The sequence below is a fragment of the Alexandromys fortis genome, unplaced genomic scaffold (assembly GCF_014885135.2).
Source record: "Alexandromys fortis isolate MF-2015 unplaced genomic scaffold, M_Fortis_MF-2015_v1.1 scaffold_82, whole genome shotgun sequence".
NCBI lineage: Eukaryota > Metazoa > Chordata > Mammalia > Rodentia > Cricetidae > Alexandromys > Alexandromys fortis.
The window spans coordinates 2,975,649-2,994,991 of record NW_026067963.1 but is presented as its reverse complement, the minus strand read 5'-3'; the positions used below and the strand labels follow the sequence as shown (position 1 = coordinate 2,994,991).

The following is a 19,343-nucleotide window of genomic DNA, read 5'->3' as shown; positions in this document are numbered from 1 at the left end:
TGAGTGGAGTAGTGGTCATCAAAGGAGGAAATCTGTTATGAAACAAAGCTTTCTCTGGCTAGCTTGCTCTTGCCCCCCACCATAGCATGACCCATAAGAGGATCACTGCAAGAGGATCACTGCCATACTTTTAAAGTTCTGGAATAGTGGCTAAATAAACCTCTTTCCTTTATAAATTACCTAACCTGCGGGACTCAGTTATTGTACCTGAAAATAAAACCAAGACAACAATATAGACATAAGACAAAATATGTTCATCTTATTAAAAGCTAGAATTTTAAAAATTGGATTAATATAAGTAAAAAGACAAAACTTACCTCTATCAGAGAGTAAGATTTTTGTTTGTTTTGGTTTGTTTTTTTTTTTTTTTTTCAAGACAAGCCTTCTCTGTGTAGCCCTGACTGTCCTGAAATTCGCTCCACAGATGAGGCTGGCCTCGAACTCAGAGATCCCCTGTCTCTGCCTCCTGAGTGCAAGGATTACAGGTGTGCGCCACCCCTGCCTTTAAAAGACAAAGCCTAGCTGGAAGGAATACGGCACTGGGGACAGGCTGAGGTTTCACAGCTTGGACTCATTTCTGGCTGCGGTCAGCACTGTCAGCTCTCTGACTATGGAGTCAACCTGACCACCATCTAAGCAACCACACGTTGCTTACTCCTCCTACTGTGCTTTCCCATGACGAAATGCACCCCTTCTCAACCATGAGCTAAAGCAAACATTGCCTTCCTTAAGTGGCTCTGTGTCAGGGATTTGGTCGCAGGATTAAGAAAAATGACTAACGTCAAGGCGGCCACGCATCCTGATTGGGGTCCTACCTTTAGGACTTGACATTTCCATATTTTCTTTTTCTTCTACAGGGTTTTCCCTCTTTGATATTTTTCCATCTCTTGAAACAGGCACAGGAGCAAACCTGCGCGGTGCTGGTGTCTCTAAAGGAGATTTCTGTCTGTCAAAATCTGTATCTTCGACTTCTCTTAAAGGCACTTTAACAGAAAAGGAGGAAATAATGAACAAAGACTTGTGGTGTCTCTGGTGATAGAGTGCTTCCTACCATCCATGAGACCCTAGGTTCAACACCTTAGACCACAGATACTTATATACAAAAGTAATGATAACAATAATAAAGATAAATTAGCTTCAAAAACCATTTTTATCTGATTGCAGAGTTTGAGACCAGCCTGTTCTATGTAAAGAGTTCTGGATAGCCAGGGATACACAGTAAGACACTATTCCAGAAATTTCAATTAATTAAAAAAATAACTTTTTGAACACAACTGATACGGTACTTGCCTTACAAGCATGGTGACCTGAATTCAGTCTCCAGAACCCATATTTAAAAAAGGTGTGGTGAGCCGGGTGGTGGTGGCGCACGCCTTCAATCCCAGCACTCAGGAGGCAGAGGCAGGCTGATCTCTGTGAGTTTGAGACCAGCCTGGTCTACAGAGCTAGTTCCAGGACAGGCTCCAAAGCCACAGAGAAACCCTAACCCAAAAAAAAAAAAAAAAAAAAAAAAAAAAAAAAAAAAACAAGCAAATAAAAAAGGTGTGGTGGCATGTGCTTGGGAGGCAGAAATGATGGGACCCCTGGAGCCCCAAAACAATCATGCCACCCTTCTTTTCAAGTGGCAGGTCATGAGAAAGCCCGTTTCAAAAAGGGTAGAGCTGGGCACAGTGGTGCTGCCTTTACTGCCAGCACTCTGAAGTAGCGGACCTCTCTAAACTCAAGGTCAGCCTTGTTTACATAGCAGACTCCAGGACAGTCAGGAAGACTACACTGAGAGACCCTGTCTCAACGAAAGAAAGAAAAACTTCATCCTTACTAGAAATCAAGTAAATGAAAACTATAAATGTTTTATAGATAAAGCTAGTAAATTAAGAACTGGTGTAATAATATACATGAGTATTGTCAAAGCTGTGGTGAAAATGGCATCGTTAGACATTTTTCAAAAAAATACTTATCCTATTTGTGTATGAGTGTTTAGCCTGTAAGTACACTGTGTGTGTGGCCTGGTACCTGTAAGGGCCAGAAAAGAGCAGCGGGTCTCCTAGTACTGAAGCTAGGAATAGATGTGAGCCACCATGTGGGTGCTGGGAGTTGAACTTGGTCCTCTGCAAGAGCAGGAGGTGGTGTGTGTGTGTGTGTGTGTGTAATCTTTTTCTTAATGTGTATTGATGTTTGGGATAATGTATGGCTGTGCATCACAAGCTTGCAATACCTGTGGATACCAGAAGAGGGCACTGGATCCCTGGAACTGGAACAGTTACAAGCACCCACATCATTGCTCTGAAATGAACCTGAGTCTTCTAAGAGTGGCCAGTGCTCTTAATCACCTAGCCATAGCTCTGGCCCCAATAGACACTTTCAATGGCAATAAAAACTAAAAAAGTATCTGGCAATATCTTTTGACCTAATAATCTCACTCTTAGGAATTTACCCTAAAGAAGTAAGATTAAGAAAGAAAATGCTACCCCAGCATGCTGGCACACTCCAGTGGTGCCAGCACTTGTGAGGCTCAGGCAGGAGGAGCACCACCAACTCAAGCCAGTCCGCGCTACAATATTAAACCCTGATTCAAGAACAAGATCACTTAGAGAACCACCTAACTGCCCACCACCAGAGTGGGTAAGGGTCCACAGTGTTTAACTGTGCTCATCTGACAAAATCAAGAAAATCAGTAAATACACAGCTTCTCAGAGGACGAGAGAATTATTACAAGCACTCCAGATTCTAAATAAGTGATTTTTTTCTATTATTTATCTATTTTGGGGGGGGGGGGTTGTTTGTTTTTTGACAGGGCTTCTCTGTGTAACAGCTCTGGCTGTCCTGGTGCTCACTCTGTAGACCAGGCTGGCCTTGAACTCCCAGAGATCCGCCTGCGTCTGCCTCCTGAGTGCTGGGATTAAAGACATACATCACCACCACCCAGAAATAAGTAGATATTTTTTTCTAATTTTCTAAAAATCTGATGATTTTTCCAGTGATCAATTAGAACCATAAATAAGGAAGTATTATGATTCATAATTTAAACAACCTTTGAAATAAGTTCAAATTTCTTTGAGTCAAAAAAAGATATAAAACCAAGACTTCCAAAAATAAGTTATACCAAAGAAAGTGTCCTACCACTTTATTAGTAAATTTTCACCTTCTACAAATGACGAACATTCACAGCTGGCACATTTTAGTCACAAGAAACAAGTATTTCACCTTGTTTACAGACAAATGTGTTCTGTGAAGAAGCACTGCTCCCAGGATGAGGCTGGCCTGGCTTCCCAGAGGGCTTTTCCACTGCTCTGGAAGGGGGTGTGCCAACAGGTTGACTATTAGCCCTGAGTGCAGCGCCAATAAACTGGGTCTAGAAGAAAGACAATTGTTTTATTGATCTCAAATTATGTTACATATAATTTGATGATATCAAGTGACAAGATAGATTGAAATTTATTAGAATTGAAAATTGATTATATTTAATATACAATGAAAATGTGGTACACTTACATATGTGCAGGCATAACACTAAAACATTAGAAATAAAAATAAACTTTAAGATATATGTGAAATGTATATTTTAACAAATAAAGCTGATTTCAGAAGAAAGTTTCTTAGTATTAAAATACTAAATTATTCAGTTTTATAGAACTCATAAAAGTGTACTGAGATCCCTCTAAATAGAGCAGATGGGGATAGCCTCAATTACTTAGCTTCATTAGGCGTTTATGTACCTCATAGGCCATCAAGACTTCAACTTTATCTAGAATTGCAAGCTACGGAGACAGACAGAGGACGTTCAAGGCCAGACAGTACTATATAGTTGAGACTGTCTTAAAAAATCAGAAAAAACAACAACAAAAAATGAATGCCTTTTTCTTTTTTGATGAGAGGGAAAAACTGTTTTTAAGCAAAAAGGTCGAGGTGCAGAGAGGTAAAGCAGTTCACAGAAAAGGGACCAGCAGGCTGAGTCACCCGGCGCCCAGCAGCCAATGTACTACACACTCAGTCCACACGCGGGGAAGCAGGCTGGCTAAGTCTTGAATAATGGGAATATAGAAACAAATAAAAATCCTCAAAACAGAAGCATTTAAGTGTGTACTTTGTGACAATATATTAATAGAATAAACTTACTTCTGTACATTCTTCCGAGTGTTACATTTTAATATAATTATTAAAACTTGAAAATTGTGCAATTAAAAAGAAATGTAAGGCTGGGGAGATGGTTCCGTGGTTAGCGCTTCCCTACACGCATGAGGACAAGTGTTTGGATTACCACCTAAAAGGCAGAAACAAGAGGTCCCCAGAACAGCGTGGCTAAAAAGACCAGTTATATCAATGAGCTCCGAGTTTCATTTGTGAGACCACGCCTTAAAGGATCAGGAGGAAGACTGAGGATCATCCCCAGTATCAACCTCTGCGCATGCACACACAACCGCACATGTACACAGGCACGCACACTCACATACTCACATGCACATACACCCCCACACAAGTACACCCACATGAACATGCACACACACATGCACGCACACTCACACACCTACATGCACATAAACCCACACATGTGCCCTCACACATACAAACATGAATACACACATGCAACACATAAATGAACATATAAAAGGAAATGTAAATGTACAATGGTTATAAATTCCTGTTTTAAAAATGTTTTGAGAGTAGTGTTCTAAAACTTGGAACCAAAATAAATAATAGCTATTTATAAAGATAGTTCTTTTTTTTACAATACCTTTTTTTACATATTCAAAAGGCATTGAGATATTTATTCTTTTAATAAATTAAATTCAAAAACAAATACACACAGTAGTTAGTTTCGTTGTCGGGAGCATCAGAACCATGAGGAAGCTTTCAACAAGCCCCAAGCAGCACCACAGATCTGCTCTCCCAGAATCCCCAGATGTCCAAATAGCTGTGATTTTTATCAAGTTCTCCAAGTGACTCCAATGCACACTCGCAAGCTAGGAACTGCTGCTGTAAACAATCACTGCCTTGAAAATAAGGCTACTGGGCTGGGGAGATGGCTCAGTGGGCAAAGGGTTTGCCTTGCAAGCACGAGGACCTGAGTTCAGGGTCCTAGCCCCATGTGAAGGGCTGGGCACAGTGGTCAGGGCTGCAGACTCAGTGCCGGGAGGGAAGGGCGCAGACAGGGGCACCCCGGGAGCTTGCTGACCATCCGCTCCAACCAAATGGGGGAGCTCGGGATTTGAGACTGTCTCAAAAAAGAAGGCAGAGGGTGACTAAGAAGACATCAACGTTGACCTCTGGCTTCCACACGAACACATAAATACATACATCCGATACTGCAAAAGGAAGAAAAGCCAACTATAAGGAGAAGTCTCGCAGCACCAATGACAAACAACCTAGAACACACGAAGCATCCACATGCAGTAAAGACGGATGAGCAAGCAACCCATGATTTAAGAAATTAGACTGTCATGACCTAGTCAGCTATTACAACTATCAGTTGATACTAACTTAGAGATGGAAGAACTAAAGGATTGTGGAACATGCACTGGCTTCATCATAGATACCTGAATATCTATTTGTTGTTGCTGTAATTTTTCAAGGTGTCTGATGTGCTGCTCCATAAACACATTCAGTTGCTTCTCATGATCATGACAATGTAATTTTTCTTGCTTATTCTGAATGCTTGTTTGGTGCTCTGCCACACGCTGTAATTGTTTATCGGTCTCCTGTAACTTATTAAGTAATTCTGCAACAGAATTAACCTTTGCTTCCAAGTCACTCTGTACCTAAAACAAAAGTATCAATAGAGTTTCTCATTATAGAAAGACCTAAGAGATGTGTTCAAGTCCTGAAAAGGTTATCTACAGTAATTGTACCGAGACAGTGTTAAACCTGAGCCTTAACTCAGAACTTCTCGTGATCTTTGTTTTTAGAGTCACAAAATTAAAAGGCAAAAATGAAGCAGCCTGGTCTACAGAGTAAGTTACAAAACAACCAGAGCTTTGTAGAGAAACCCTATCTTGAAAAACAAAAGACTAGCAAATGTGGTGTCCTCCTCCCGATGTTCACAGTCTGAAACTGCGGTCCTACAAATACCCGCTACTGAGACGAGCTAACCCCTCCTCCTGTGCTGTGTAGAGTTGACATGCTGAGGTCCCACAATGCACACACCCCACCTGACCCTCAGCTTTTCTGTCTGTCTATGTGCCTGTCCTTAAACCAGGTTTCCAGACCCAAGCTGTGCAATGCATGTCCTATGATCACAGAAGGATCTCAAGTTCAAGTCCAGATAGGAAGATCCTGTCTCAAAAAACAATGTAGGGATGCAACTCAGCGACTGTGCTTGCCTAACATGCCTGAAGCTTTGGTTCCATCACTAGCACTGTATACACCAGGTGTGATGGTGCACATCTGTAATGCCAGAACTTGAAGGGTGGAGGAGATCAGACATGGCAAAGCAAAGATCAGCCTGGGATACACAAAACTGTCTAAAACAAACTAACAAACACCAGAATAGCTTTCAATAGTTCTCTAATATAAGGCTGGGGTAGGCCAACAGCTTTGAACCTGAGTCTTGACTCTGTTGTCCATTAGCTCTAAAATGTTATACCTATCTTGACCTATTTCATTTCCCCATTACAAACTGACAGGCTTGTCACATATGATATGATGAGATCATATATAATTCTATGGTTCATTCAGGACAACAGGTCTATTAGTACAGCTCAGTGGACAACAATTGCCTATCATTGCATAAGGGCCCTAGGCTTGATTCTCAGAGAAGGAGCACCCAGAAAGCGGACTTTCAGTGCTACAACAAAAAGGCTTGGTTTCTGAAGCCAACACATTCACAAGGAGGTAATTTTCACAGATTGAGAAATAATTCATAACCACAAATACAACAGTCTTTCAAAGTGGGACCAACTAGAATGTCCCTAAGTCTACCGTCAGATACAACCATCTGAGTCAATTCTGAACAAACAACCGTGTATCTTGGTGTCCAGGGATGGGGGGGGGGGGGCGGGGAGTACCTTTATCAAAGGAGCTGCTGTGGCAATGGCAGCAGCTGTTGCCGCAGCCACAGTTGTAGCGGAATCAATCCTATTGGGTGAAGTTTCAGTCTCCTGAGCAACAGTATTCTTTTCTGTATTCGAGTCTTCTAAAAGATGTACTTTCACCTCTTTAAAAACAGGCATGCTCTGAGCTCTTTAAATACAAAGAAACAGAAGTTTTTCAGGAACCTACATTGAGTCATTTGAAGAAATGCTGACTTGTCATAGCCTGGTAATCTCCCAAAAGTAGGTTCATGATTTTTCTTTTAAATGTTTATTTGCAGTCAGGTGCAGTGTCTGTTGGAGAAGATGTGTATGTACATGTGAGTCAAGGGCCTCTGAAAGCCGGAGCCATCAAACGCCCCTGGAACTTGCACTGTGGAAGATTGAGTTGCCTGATGTGGGTATGAACCAAACTCAGTCTTCTGCAAGTGCAGCAAGCATTCTTAGCCACCGAGCCATCTCTCCAGCTCCATTTTCTTGATTTCTTTTTTTAAATCAAGGACCAGTGAGTAGCCTCCACAGTTCTTCCAAAGACCCAGTTTCAACTCCTAGCACCACCACATGGGGGCTCACAACCATCTGCGCCGGACACAGAAACACCTGGCTACAGACTTCATGTCATCTCCAACCTTTCCACTCAGACCCCCACACTCCCGTCTTAGAACAGGAAACATCTTAGGCAACCCAGTCCCCTCTGCCCACTGTACTGTATTCCACCCAAGTCACTTCCAACCCATTCCCACATTCTCTCTTCTCTCCCACCCTGATCCATCCATAGCAAATTTAAAAAGAACTTAAAGAAAGCCCACATGCCCAGATCTCGTTGAAAGAATACCAACAATATGAAATACCAAGTCAGTTCTCTCCCAAACCTACCAGTCCTATAAAAAGGCTTGCCAACGCGAATGACCTAGACAACAGCAGGACACTGAATTTACAAGAGCAATCATAAACTGCATCAAGACATTCAAGGAGTTTAGCCGGGCAGTGATGGCGCATGCCTTTAATCCCAGCACTCGGGAGGCAGGGACAGGTGGATCTCTGTGAGTTCGAGGTCATTCTGGTCTACAAAATGAGTTCTAGAACAGTCAGAACTGTTATACAGAAGACACTCTGTCCTGAAAAAAAAAAAAAACAAAAAACAAAGCACACACACACACATGTTAGGAATAAGAGCAGCTCTGTTGGTGCAAGAAATCCAATTACGTCAAATCAAACCAAATCAAAGTGCTCATCGTTTTATTAAGAATAAAGCTCTCAGGGAGCCCATGCAGACCACGTGTTTCTCCTCTAGGAGGCCACTTAAATACCCTGTGGGAGTCCTGGGGGGCCAGGACCTGGCATCCTGGGATTTGAAGTCCAGAGCAATATAACTCCCAGGTCAGGGATTGGGGCCATGCTTCCGACTTAACAACACAGAGGAAATGTAGAACTCTGAGAAACACCAAACCTTCTAATTACAAGTACAGATGAGAAAGAAGAAACTAAAAATCAACAACCCAAACCAGAACTTCAACAAAATCTAGAAGAAAACTTCTCCCAAGTTAGGAAAGTGTGGTGGCTCAAATAAGAATGGCCTGCAAAGTCAGGCAGTGGTGTCATAGGCCCTTAATCCTGGCACTTGGAAGGCAGACACAGGTGGATCTCTATGAGTTCAAGGCCAGCCTGGTCAACAGAGTGAATTCATAAACTTTGCAGGTAAATGGATAGAACAAGAAAAGATCATAGTGAGGCAACAAAAGACGACAAATGTCGCACATTCTCTCTAATTGGAGGCCCCTAGCCCTAAATCTTCAGTTGTGAATATATAGCCAGTAGTAACTACAAAAACCAGGAAAATAAAATAGGACCACTGCTACAACAGGTGGTTTGGAAAGCAAAGGAGAGGGGAATGGCAGGGGAGAGTAACCTATCAGGGAAAGGGAGACCGCGCCCACCCCTTAGGGAAGAGAAGGAAGTTGGGTACAGAAGAGGCAGGGATGGAGTAAGAGGGAAGCAGAGTACAAATAATCTGGTATGAGGAATGGGGGGAGGGGTTCCTAGAGAGCGGGAGGAAGGGAAGCACAGAAGCAGGTGGAGGAGAGAGTAAAGGATGGGGAAACAAAAAGGTGGGGCTCCGTAGGGAGGAGGAGGGAGGTGAATACAGAGGAGGAGGGAGGGGGAAATAACAATATGGATGGCTGAAAAGGCACAAGGGATAACACTTTAACTATCTGCCGTAAAAAAAACTGTAATGCAGGTAATTCAGTGTACAAATATAATATATAGCTTTAATGAACTTTATTTGGGCTAACAACACTCCCTCTAAAAACCAAAGACCATGGGAAAAAAAAAAAAAAAAAAAACACAACACCAGACCTGAGAAGCCATCTTTTCCGTTGCTGGCCACTATTACCAATGCTATCTAAGAGATTTCCATGACACACAGCCTATTGCTTTTACCCTTGGTTAGCCCCCGAATGGGGCAAGGAGAATCCCTACTGTTCAAGACACTATGTTTATCAGAAGCCCTGAGATGAAGCTGACCTTAATGTCTCTTCCCTGAGGTCTAACTTTCATGGTACCAGGAGGTGACACAGTAGCTTCCAAAGGAGGGAGGTGACCAACAGTCCCGCGCAGTTGTGACACCATAACCATACCAAGAACCAGCACGGCAAGATAACCTTACAGGTGCACAGTGCACATATATCCTGTCATATCCATATCGACAACCAGCATGGCAAGATAGCCTTACAGGTGCACAGTGCACATATATCCTGTCATATCCATATCAACAACCAGCATGGCAAGATAGCCTTACAGGTGCACAGTGCACACATATCCTGCTGGCAACCTAGCTCTCTCAGAGGACTTAGGACTTGCTAACAAAAGGGAATCCTGTCTGGTACTAGAAATCAATCTAACTAATCAGTACTAGTGAGATCATGGTTACTGGAGGAGAATTTACAACCAATAATTTACTAAACCAGTATGATCCCTAAGAATAAACAGACATTTGTCCTTATACCCACAAAGAAGTGTAGTATTCGCCTCCATCAAGGAAACTTTCCTTTGCAATGGATGGAGACCACTACAGAAAACCACAACCAATAAAAATGCAGAGTTGTGGGGTCAGTCCTAATGGATACAACTACAAAACTCTAAAGCTCAGGGAAGACTGTGCAAGAGGGAGCAGACAGACTGTAAGAGCCAGAGGGTCGGAGACTTTGCTGTGACATTCTGTCTCCTAGTAATAACAAAAGCTACACCCATAAAGTCTCACCAACATGATCACCCAAACATTAGCTGAACAAGGAGGAGACCAATGAACATGCCAAATTGCATTCAGAAAAGCCCAAGGGGCCTCAGCCCTACACAAAGAACCACCGTCAACTGAGTAAAGCCGGGAGAGGTGGCTCTTCCTGGGAAGATCACACCAACTGGTTCACCAGTGCCAAGTGGTCAGCCCTGAAAAGAGACTACAAGTAACATATGGACTCATCAGGTTTTATCTGGGAAGTTATGTGTATATGCAAATACAACGCTGCATACAATAACGACTGATGAAAAAAGAGACCATGAATTTGGAGAAGCATGAGGAGGGTTATGTGGGAGATTTGAAGGGAAGAGAGAAATGTTTAAATTAAAATACAACCTCAAAAACAAAAATAAAAGGCCAGAAAAGCAAAAAATTATAACATTAATGATACATACTACTATTTTTCACAGACTGACTGAAGTACTATCGACAAATTTAAATTATGTATGTGCAGTATATAATGTGATTTTTTGATACATATATACAGTGTAAAAATAGCACTATCAAGCTAATCAATATATCCATTACCTTACATAACTACCTATTCTATGGGGTGAACACTTTCTCAGTAGCTAATATTCGCTGTAGTCGTCATGCTCTATAAAAGTTTCTAAATTCTAGATTCGTCAATAAATGTCACCTAGCCGATTTAATGGCCACCAAACACACCATTAGGTGGTGTGCATCACAAGAGTACAGCAGGACGGGCATGTCTTAGTAGCTGATCCTAGCATGTGCAACACCTTGAATTCAATCCCTTACCACAGAAAAGGAACACAGCAGACAGATATGCAATCCCAGAAATACATCTGACTTCTTTTCTCTTTTAAAGTTGGTCCACTGCACTCTCTGTTTAGACTCAGCGAGTGGTTAAAGGACACAGACAGAACCTAGAAATCCCACGTGAGTCTACGTGGTGTCAGGAGGAATGCCCACGAACAGCACTGGGCCTCCCCAGCTTCCTTCTGAGCACAGCACGGTGTTCTTGTACTTACTGCTCTTTGATGCCGCTTCACAACTAAGAGCAGTTGTTCCCTGAGCACCTCAAACGTGTGAATTCCTCCAGGTCCTCCATCTGCTGACCTATCAGACCCTACTGAGTCGCCAAGTTTTCTCAATTATTTCATCATAATTACATGACAGCTGCCATAGATAGAATGGGGAGATGGGGGATCTTATTTAAGATCATCTATCCTTATTTCTTAATTTCACGTAACGAAACTCAAGTTCAAGCCAAAGGTTTGATGAAGGACAAAGAGAGCTAATTAAGGGTTCAACTTCCACAGCTTTCCTCATGGTACTTCAGTTTCCTCAGATTAGCCTGGGCCCTCACCTCATAAACCCCATTCTTCTAGCTGCCCTACTTTACAACACATTGCTATTACGCAGCAAACAATGTCTATGTGGACTCACAAGGCTCTTCTTGAAGACACAAAACCACGAGGCCCACAACTAATTGCGAGCTTTCCGCTCTGTACTCTCAGCCTTCTACCCAATTCACTACTTTCTTCTTCGGATACAACATGGTCGCTGCCTTTTCAACACACCTGTCTTTGTACACCTGTCGATCTCTCCCTTTCCCTGAGTTGCTGCATGGTTTACATAGCTGCTCGACGCAATAATCCACTGAATGCCCTGCTCTTTCCTATCCCAGCAATAGCCACTCATGCCTGCGTCTGCGTCCATCACTAGATACGTTGAGCTTTGAAATTATCAGAGTGAGCAGCAAGAAAGAAGGCAGAGTTGGAGCTGCACTAGAATTCGCTGTTATCCAGCTACATTCGCACTCCTAGCCCATGCATGTTGGCAAGGGCTGCACCGATAAGTGAGCTACATCCCTACCCCTGGACGTCGTTAAGGTGAATCTTAAAACACTGCTGTGTTCTCATCTCTTAACATAGGCTAAAGCAGTTTCCTTCAGACTTACGAGTGTGTCAGTAAACAAAACTTACTTTTGCTTTAGAGCAGTTCTCAAAGCATCTTTCTGTCCCATGGCGTACTGCGAAATAAAGATGTCATTGGCTGAAAAATCAAGACACAAAGATTTATTTCAGATTCTGGAAAAAAAAAAAAAGCCAAGATTGAGGGCTAAGGATGTAAGTTCAGTGGCAGAACACTTGCTTAGTATGTATGAGGTCATAGGTTCGATCCCTGGTACTCTTCTAAAAAAGAAAGAGCCGGGCAGTGGTGGCACACACCTTTAATACCACTACTCGGGAGGCAGAGGCAGGAAGATCCCTGTGAGTTTGGTGCCAGCCTGGTCTATAAGAGCTAGTACCAGGACAGCCAGGGCTGTTACAAAGAGAAACCCTGTCTCAAAAAACAAAAAACAAAACAATAACAACAACAAAACAAAAAGAAAAAGAAAGAACGAAAGGAAAGAAGGAAAGAAGAAAGAAATGCAATTTGCTGCTCACGTCTAGCACTCTCAGAATGCAGAGGCATGAAATTCCCCAAGTCTGAGGCTAGCCTATCTACCATAGCAAGTTCTAGGCCAGCCAGGGCTATGCAGCAAAACCTGTCTCTAAAACAAAACAAAAATTAAAAGGCTGATGAGATAGCTCTATTGGTAACCTGCTCATTATACAAGTGTGAGGACCTGAATCTCAACTCTAGTACCAACATAAAAAAAACTCCAGTGTTTTAATCCCCGTGCACAGAGAAAGAATGCCAGGTGAGCTGAATTAGTGAATTCCAGGATCATAAGAGACCACGTCTTAACAGATTACAGGGAGAGAGTGAGCCAGATACTTGACATCAACTCTGGCCTCTAGTCATGCAAAGACAAACACAAGACCCTACACAAGTACACACGAACATGTATGCATGCACACATATATACAAAAAGAAAAAACATTTCCAAGTAAAAGAAATGTTTAGGGATTTAGTAATAGAATTTATCAATTTTAATGATTTATTTTTATTGTATGTGTATTGGTATTTTGACTACATGTATATCTGTGTGAGAGTGTTGGATCTATTGAACTGGAGTTACAGACAGTTGTGAACTGCCATGTGGGCCCTGAGAATTAAACCCAGGGCCTTTGGAAGAACAGCCAATGCTCACAACCACTGAGTCATCTCTCCAGTCCTGGATTTATCAAGAAAGGTAAGGAACAGATTAAATAACTAAGCAAAAATGTAACAGTCATGATCCTAAATACTAGAAAATATATAAAAATAAAAATGAGCAGAGACAAAAGCAGAATTTGTTCTAACTCTAAAGGAAATACCACTTAGAATAAAACAAATTGCTTTAAAATTTGTCAATAAGTAAAAATTTTCAAGACTAGCAGGATGGCTCAGTGGGTAAAATGCTTGCTGCACAAACCTCATGACCCAACTTCTATATATGGGACCACCCACAGCACAAGAACTGACTCTTAGGCTGTCCTCTGTCTGCAAGAGAGCAAGGAGGATAGCTGAGAGAGTTGCAGGGAGGACAGAGGGAAAGATAAAGATATAGTATAATCTCAAAAATTGAGATCTAACCTCAAAAGTAAAGAGAAAATAAGAAGGATAACGTATGTCTAAGACACAGGTTGAACTCTGTGAGCACGAGAGTGTCTGTACTCACCCCCACAGAGAGACAAAAGCACAAATAAAAAACTAAACAACAAACTTGTCAAAGCATGTTTTTATCTACTACCATATCACAGATGACTTGAAGTTTGAATTCAGAATGCATAAGTATCCTACATACAGTTCTACATGGCATCCTCCCTTAATTCCAGCACTCAGAAGCCAGAGAAGCAGCCAGATCCCCCCGTACTGAGAGGACGAGTGGACACACGCTCCTGTGCCTAATTCAGAAGCTATCTTTGACTGATAACCACTTGCAAATAAAAAATTAGTTTTATTCAACAGAATCTGTAAATTCAAAGCCAGCCTAGTCTACATAGGGAGTTCCAAGCTAGCCAGGGCTATAGAGTAAGACACAGTCTCAAAAACAGAACAAAAAATAAATATCCCATACCAAACCTTTGCAATGAGTTCAAAATAGCAAAATAGACTTCTGTGCAAATCCTTTAAAGGATTTTAGATTTTAATTAGTAAGCTAATTTGAAAAGAAAAACTAAAATTAAAATAGCAGGAGCTCAGGATATAGACAGAAGTAGATTTTCCCAGTGTGCATGAGGCACTGGATTCGGTGCCTCACACAAAATAAAGAAATAAGCCAATTCTGGGCTGGAAAGATGGTTCAGCAATTATGAGCACTGGCTGCTCTTACAGAGAACCTGAGTTCAATTCCCAGCACCTACACGGTGACTCACAACCTTCTATAACTTCAGTCCCAGGTACTCTGACCCCCTCTTTTGGTCTTTTGGGCACTGCATAAGTATTGTATACAGACAAACAAACAGGCAGGCAAAAGACCCAAATACACAAAATAAATACATTAGGTTAAATTTAAAAAATAAACCCAATCTATCCTTACAAAGAAAATGCTGACACGAACTACAATATGGATAAGCGTAAACACACTGTGCAAACTCAAGTAAGCCAGGCACAAAGGTTAAAGACTGTACGATGCCACTTCTATGAGGTCCGTGAGGGGTCAAATTCAGAGGCAAATGTGAGGAGTTCAGGGACACAGAGCTCAGCTGGGGAGAGGAGAAAGTTCCAGAGGTGAGAGATGGTGACGGTCGAACAAACATGGATGTGCTTAATGTCACAGAACTACGCATTCAAAATCGACAAAACAAAAGTCTGTCAATATATTTTAATTCAGTTGTAAAAGTCAACTATATTAATTTACCTTTTCCTGTGCTGTTCGCTTCTGTTTTATTCAAAGGCAGCCTCGGAACTACAGCGTCTTTAGGAAAGTCCTTTGGGCAGAAAAGAGAGGACTAAATGAGCTTTACAGTCACCACTCACGAAGTCACAGTGGCAGCCTTCTGACTACCACCATTTAGCGAGGCAGGTCTGCACGTTCTGTTCACTCCACTCCAACACTACAGGATGCGTAAGCCTGAAGCCACTTGGAGATTTCTCAATGACCAAGCAATGAGATGTCAGAATAGTGAATGAAAAAAATAAGCAAACAGAAATGGCACAGGATTCTGATTCAAATCCACATCTGAACATCTCAGTTGCTTCGGCTCAGAGTGATAACCTGACTCCAGGATGAGTCAGAGGGAGCAGACAGCATGGCTGTTCAACAGTACAACACTGCTGACTAACCCAGCTTTCAGGCACTGAGCTCATCTGTCTTAGGAAGCTCTGCTAAGTAGGTCCCATCTACTGTCCAACAGCTTTCTGCTCATGGGTCCAATCCTAGAAGGCGTCTCTAAGACTGGTCGGTGCCAAGTGGGACGCGAACTCTTAAGGCACTAGGTCGATTCCATGCTGCTCTGCCAAGGCATAAACGGGAAGGACACAAACAGGGCTGGGACGTGGCGCAGCAGTTAGAGCACTAACTACTAACACGAGCAGGAAGACCAGAGCCTGGAGCCCCAGAACCAGAGGCTGAGGCGGGGATCCCCAGGAGCAGGTGGACAGCGAGCTCTGGGATGAGAGACTCTGCCTCAATGAACTAAGGTGGAAGGACAAAGGAGGATGCTTCCTGACAGCAACCTCGAGCCATAACATGTACACACACCCTTGACCCCTACACACACGTATGAACACACACAGGAAAATGGAAAAAAAATTAATTTAAAAAAGTACTTAATGCCGGGCGATGGTGGCACACGCCTTTAATCCCAGCACTCGGGAGGCAGAGGCAGGCGGATCTCTGTGAGTTCGAGACCAGCCTGGTCTACAGAGCTAGTGCCAGGACAGGCTCCAAAGCCACAGAGAGACCCTGACAGGTGTTAATTTTCTAAGCACCAATAAGACTAGCATCACAATAGATATATTTAATGTTCTACTCTTCAAATACAGTCCAAAAAGCATGTCTGGAAGCTGGGCAGTGGCAGTGGAGGCACAGCACTCGGGAGGCAGAGGCAGGTGGATCTCTGTGAGTTCAAGGCCAGCCTGGTCTACAAGAGCTAGTTCCAGGACAGGCTCCAAAGGTAGAGTGAAATCCTGCCTCAAAATAAATAAATAAATAAATAAATAAATAAATAAATAAATAAATAAATAAATAAATCCAAAAAAAAAAATGTCTTGAGCTGGAAAGCTGGCTCAACAGAGGAAGGCGCTTGCTGCCAAGCCTAACGACTCAAATTTGATTACTGGGACTCACATGATAAGAGAGAATAAACTCTTGAAATTTGTTCTCTGACTTCCACACACAAAAATGACTTATACATGTCCACATACCTATATCTACACAAAATAAACAGATAAAAATGTGATAAAAATAAAACGAACAAATGAAAAACAAAACACCTCTTCATATAAAGTACCTAAATAAAATATGTTGTTAACAAAACATAATTTAAGAATTTAATAGTGCTGAAGTTTTACTATGACTTAGCATCCCTTTACTTACACTTTTACTGGATACAGTGGGATTTCCTGACAGAAGCTGGGAACGTTTTCTGGCAGAAGTTAAATCCAGTGAGCCTAAGAAGACAAAGAAAGCAGTGAGTGTTGCTTTGTTGTTTTCACCACGCACTGACCGAGACCTCCGTCTCTCACGTGAGCTCTAGCACGGAGCAACAGGTCCAATCTGAGTGACTTTTAAATCACAACCTGACCTGCAGCACCTGTACAGACAGGTATGCTACAAGAACTGAAAGCTCTGCAGTAATTTAAAAACCAAATGTGAAAACACTTCCCTGTAAAAGAAACTGAGAAAATACATTTAAATATATTACAATGGAAGACGTTACGGCTGATATTTAGGAAAATAAGGATCAGTCAAAGCAATGAAGTAGGTGAGATCTAAAATGTTGTAGGAGCAGACATGGGGTTGAACACCTTTTATTGCGGTACTTTAACGTGAATTTCTGTGTTGAGGCTAGCCTGGTTACAGAGTTACACAATGAGACCCTCTCTTGACAATTTGTTCCAGGGCTGGAGAGGCGGCAAAGCAGAAAAGAATATTTGCTGCTCTTGCAGAGGACTAAAGTTTCATACCTCTAATAGCCCACTATTGGCCTATAAATCTAGCTCGAAGTAGATCCAACTACTCTGGCCTCCATGGGCACATGAACTCCTGTGTGTGCGCACACACACTTGAAAATATACTTTTTCTGAAAATTCTAAAGGGTATTTATTCAACGTGGAAAAAAATATGTGATTCACCCGAACAAACCCATATATAGCGAGGCACAGTACTTCGTGCCTTTAATCCCACCATTTGGGAGGCGAATTTCTTCTGTGAGTTCCAGACCAGCCTGGTCTACAGTGAGTTTGAAGCCAGTCAGGCCTCTACAGTAATACCCCATCTCCAAAACAAACAAATGAAAACACCAGACAGACACAAAAACCTGGCCTGACAGAAGGCCAGCTATAGGGGCTCTCCAAAAAGCATCGAGTGCCGGGCAGTGGTGGCGCACGCCTTCAATCCCAGCACTCAGGAGGCAGAGGCAGGCAGATCTCTGTGAGTTCGAGACCAGCCTGGTCTACAGAGCTAGTTCCAGGACAGGCTCCAAAGCCACAGAGAAACCCTGTCTCGAAAAACCAAAAAAAAAAAAAAAACATCGAGTATATTGCTGTTCTTGTACAGACTTCATTAATATGATCCTTAAACTCACAGGTCTAAACAGCACCGCTGAACTGTAAATACATAAGTCACCAAAGAATGAGTTATGCATTTCTCCTATGTCAGGTCGCATAGCACGGCCCGAAAGGCAGCTAGAACATTCGGTAAATGTTAAGCAGGTTATCCACGCTCGCTGCATCTATCACGGGTGTGAACAAGAACGGGATGCAGAGTCCACACCACAAAGAAGTACAACAGGAAATATTTAAGTTTCATTCGTTCTACATACATTTTGTAGACTGTCTGGCTATTCCTCCAGTAACCAAGTTACTTTTCAAACACCCGTACAAACCAGATTTGGATCTTACACTTGGGAAGGTAAACACTCACGCCTTTAAATTTGGGGGCTCACACAACACCAGCTAGAGATGAAAACAAAGTCTAACAGTTTACGGAAACATAAACTGGTTGGAAAACGGCAACGCTTGGAATCACGTACCATTTAACGTTCCATTTGAGCCAGTCCTCATTCCAAGAGCAAGACGTTTATTTGCAGACAATGCTGGAGGAACACGGGGAAGCTCATCTTCCAGCACAGCCAAGGTGGCCCCTTGTTTTGGGGAAACCACCTCTCGCAGTCTCCTCGCTGGCATTTTAACCCTTCTCCCCCTTTCCTGGCTAAACTCAAAATTTTTCATATGTCTAGTCACAAAACAAGTCCCGTGGATCTCGTAACAGAGGGACTTTCTTCTGGGTTCACAGATTTGAAGATACAGTTTCGCCTCTTTAAAGAAAAAGGAAGGGTGAGGAATATCGGAATTCCAAAAATGATTGTGAACTTAGCTTAGACAAAGCTGTAAATTTCAATTTTGACGTGCAACCCAAGACTAAATATGACAGGAATGTCTTATTTACCTATTAACCTCGCCGAGTCTGTTAATACACCAAGGGAATAAATCTGAAAGGAACTGTACCAAGAGACGAGAAGACACTATGGAAGCCGTACTAGCTGAGCCCTCCCCGACACCCAGGGCTGCGGCAGAAAACCCAAACAGACGCGGAGGCGGGCTTGAGATGTGCGCCGAGACAGCGCGCAGGGGACGTTAAATAAAATCCTGATTGTGAAATATCACCCTCGTGCGAGCTGAGTAGCTATCTTCCTACGAGTCCGGACGCGATTTCGGACAGCTCGATTTAGCCCACCGCGGCCCGCAAACACGCAGCCCTGTCTTTTCGGGTGACAACAAATTCGGTTGCCCGCGCGTCAACACCCTCTGCCCCCCAAAACCCGCCCTTGAGACTCAGCACGCCTGCGCGCAGAGATCCCACCCTCCCACCGGAAGTGAGCGCCCTGGAGCAGTCTGGTGCTCTGCCGTAGGTGCCCGGGTGGAAACAAATTCCCCAAACGTAAAAGACTTCAAAG

The 19,343-nt window shown here is 42.7% G+C and overlaps 1 protein-coding gene across 2 annotated transcripts in view; it reads right to left on the bottom strand.

Moving 5' to 3' along the window:
- The window catches only part of Kiaa0586 (KIAA0586 ortholog), a 92,971-nt gene extending 73,777 nt beyond the window's left edge, over window positions 1-19,194 (bottom strand). For both annotated transcript variants that reach the window (XR_007593787.1, XM_050153563.1), the window contains exons 1-8: window positions 18,420-19,194; window positions 16,763-16,836; window positions 15,083-15,152; window positions 12,276-12,345; window positions 7,002-7,176; window positions 5,535-5,756; window positions 3,205-3,352; window positions 816-983 (exon numbers count right to left, since the gene is read on the bottom strand). Coding sequence is in view for 1 of the 2 variants with exons in the window: in XM_050153563.1 (XP_050009520.1) it covers window positions 816-983; window positions 3,205-3,352; window positions 5,535-5,756; window positions 7,002-7,176; window positions 12,276-12,345; window positions 15,083-15,152; window positions 16,763-16,836; window positions 18,420-18,618 (1,126 nt within the window). In the remaining variant the exon portion in view is untranslated. The remainder of the gene's footprint in view (window positions 1-815; window positions 984-3,204; window positions 3,353-5,534; window positions 5,757-7,001; window positions 7,177-12,275; window positions 12,346-15,082; window positions 15,153-16,762; window positions 16,837-18,419) is intronic.
- Between the last annotated feature and the right edge of the window lie 149 nt (window positions 19,195-19,343).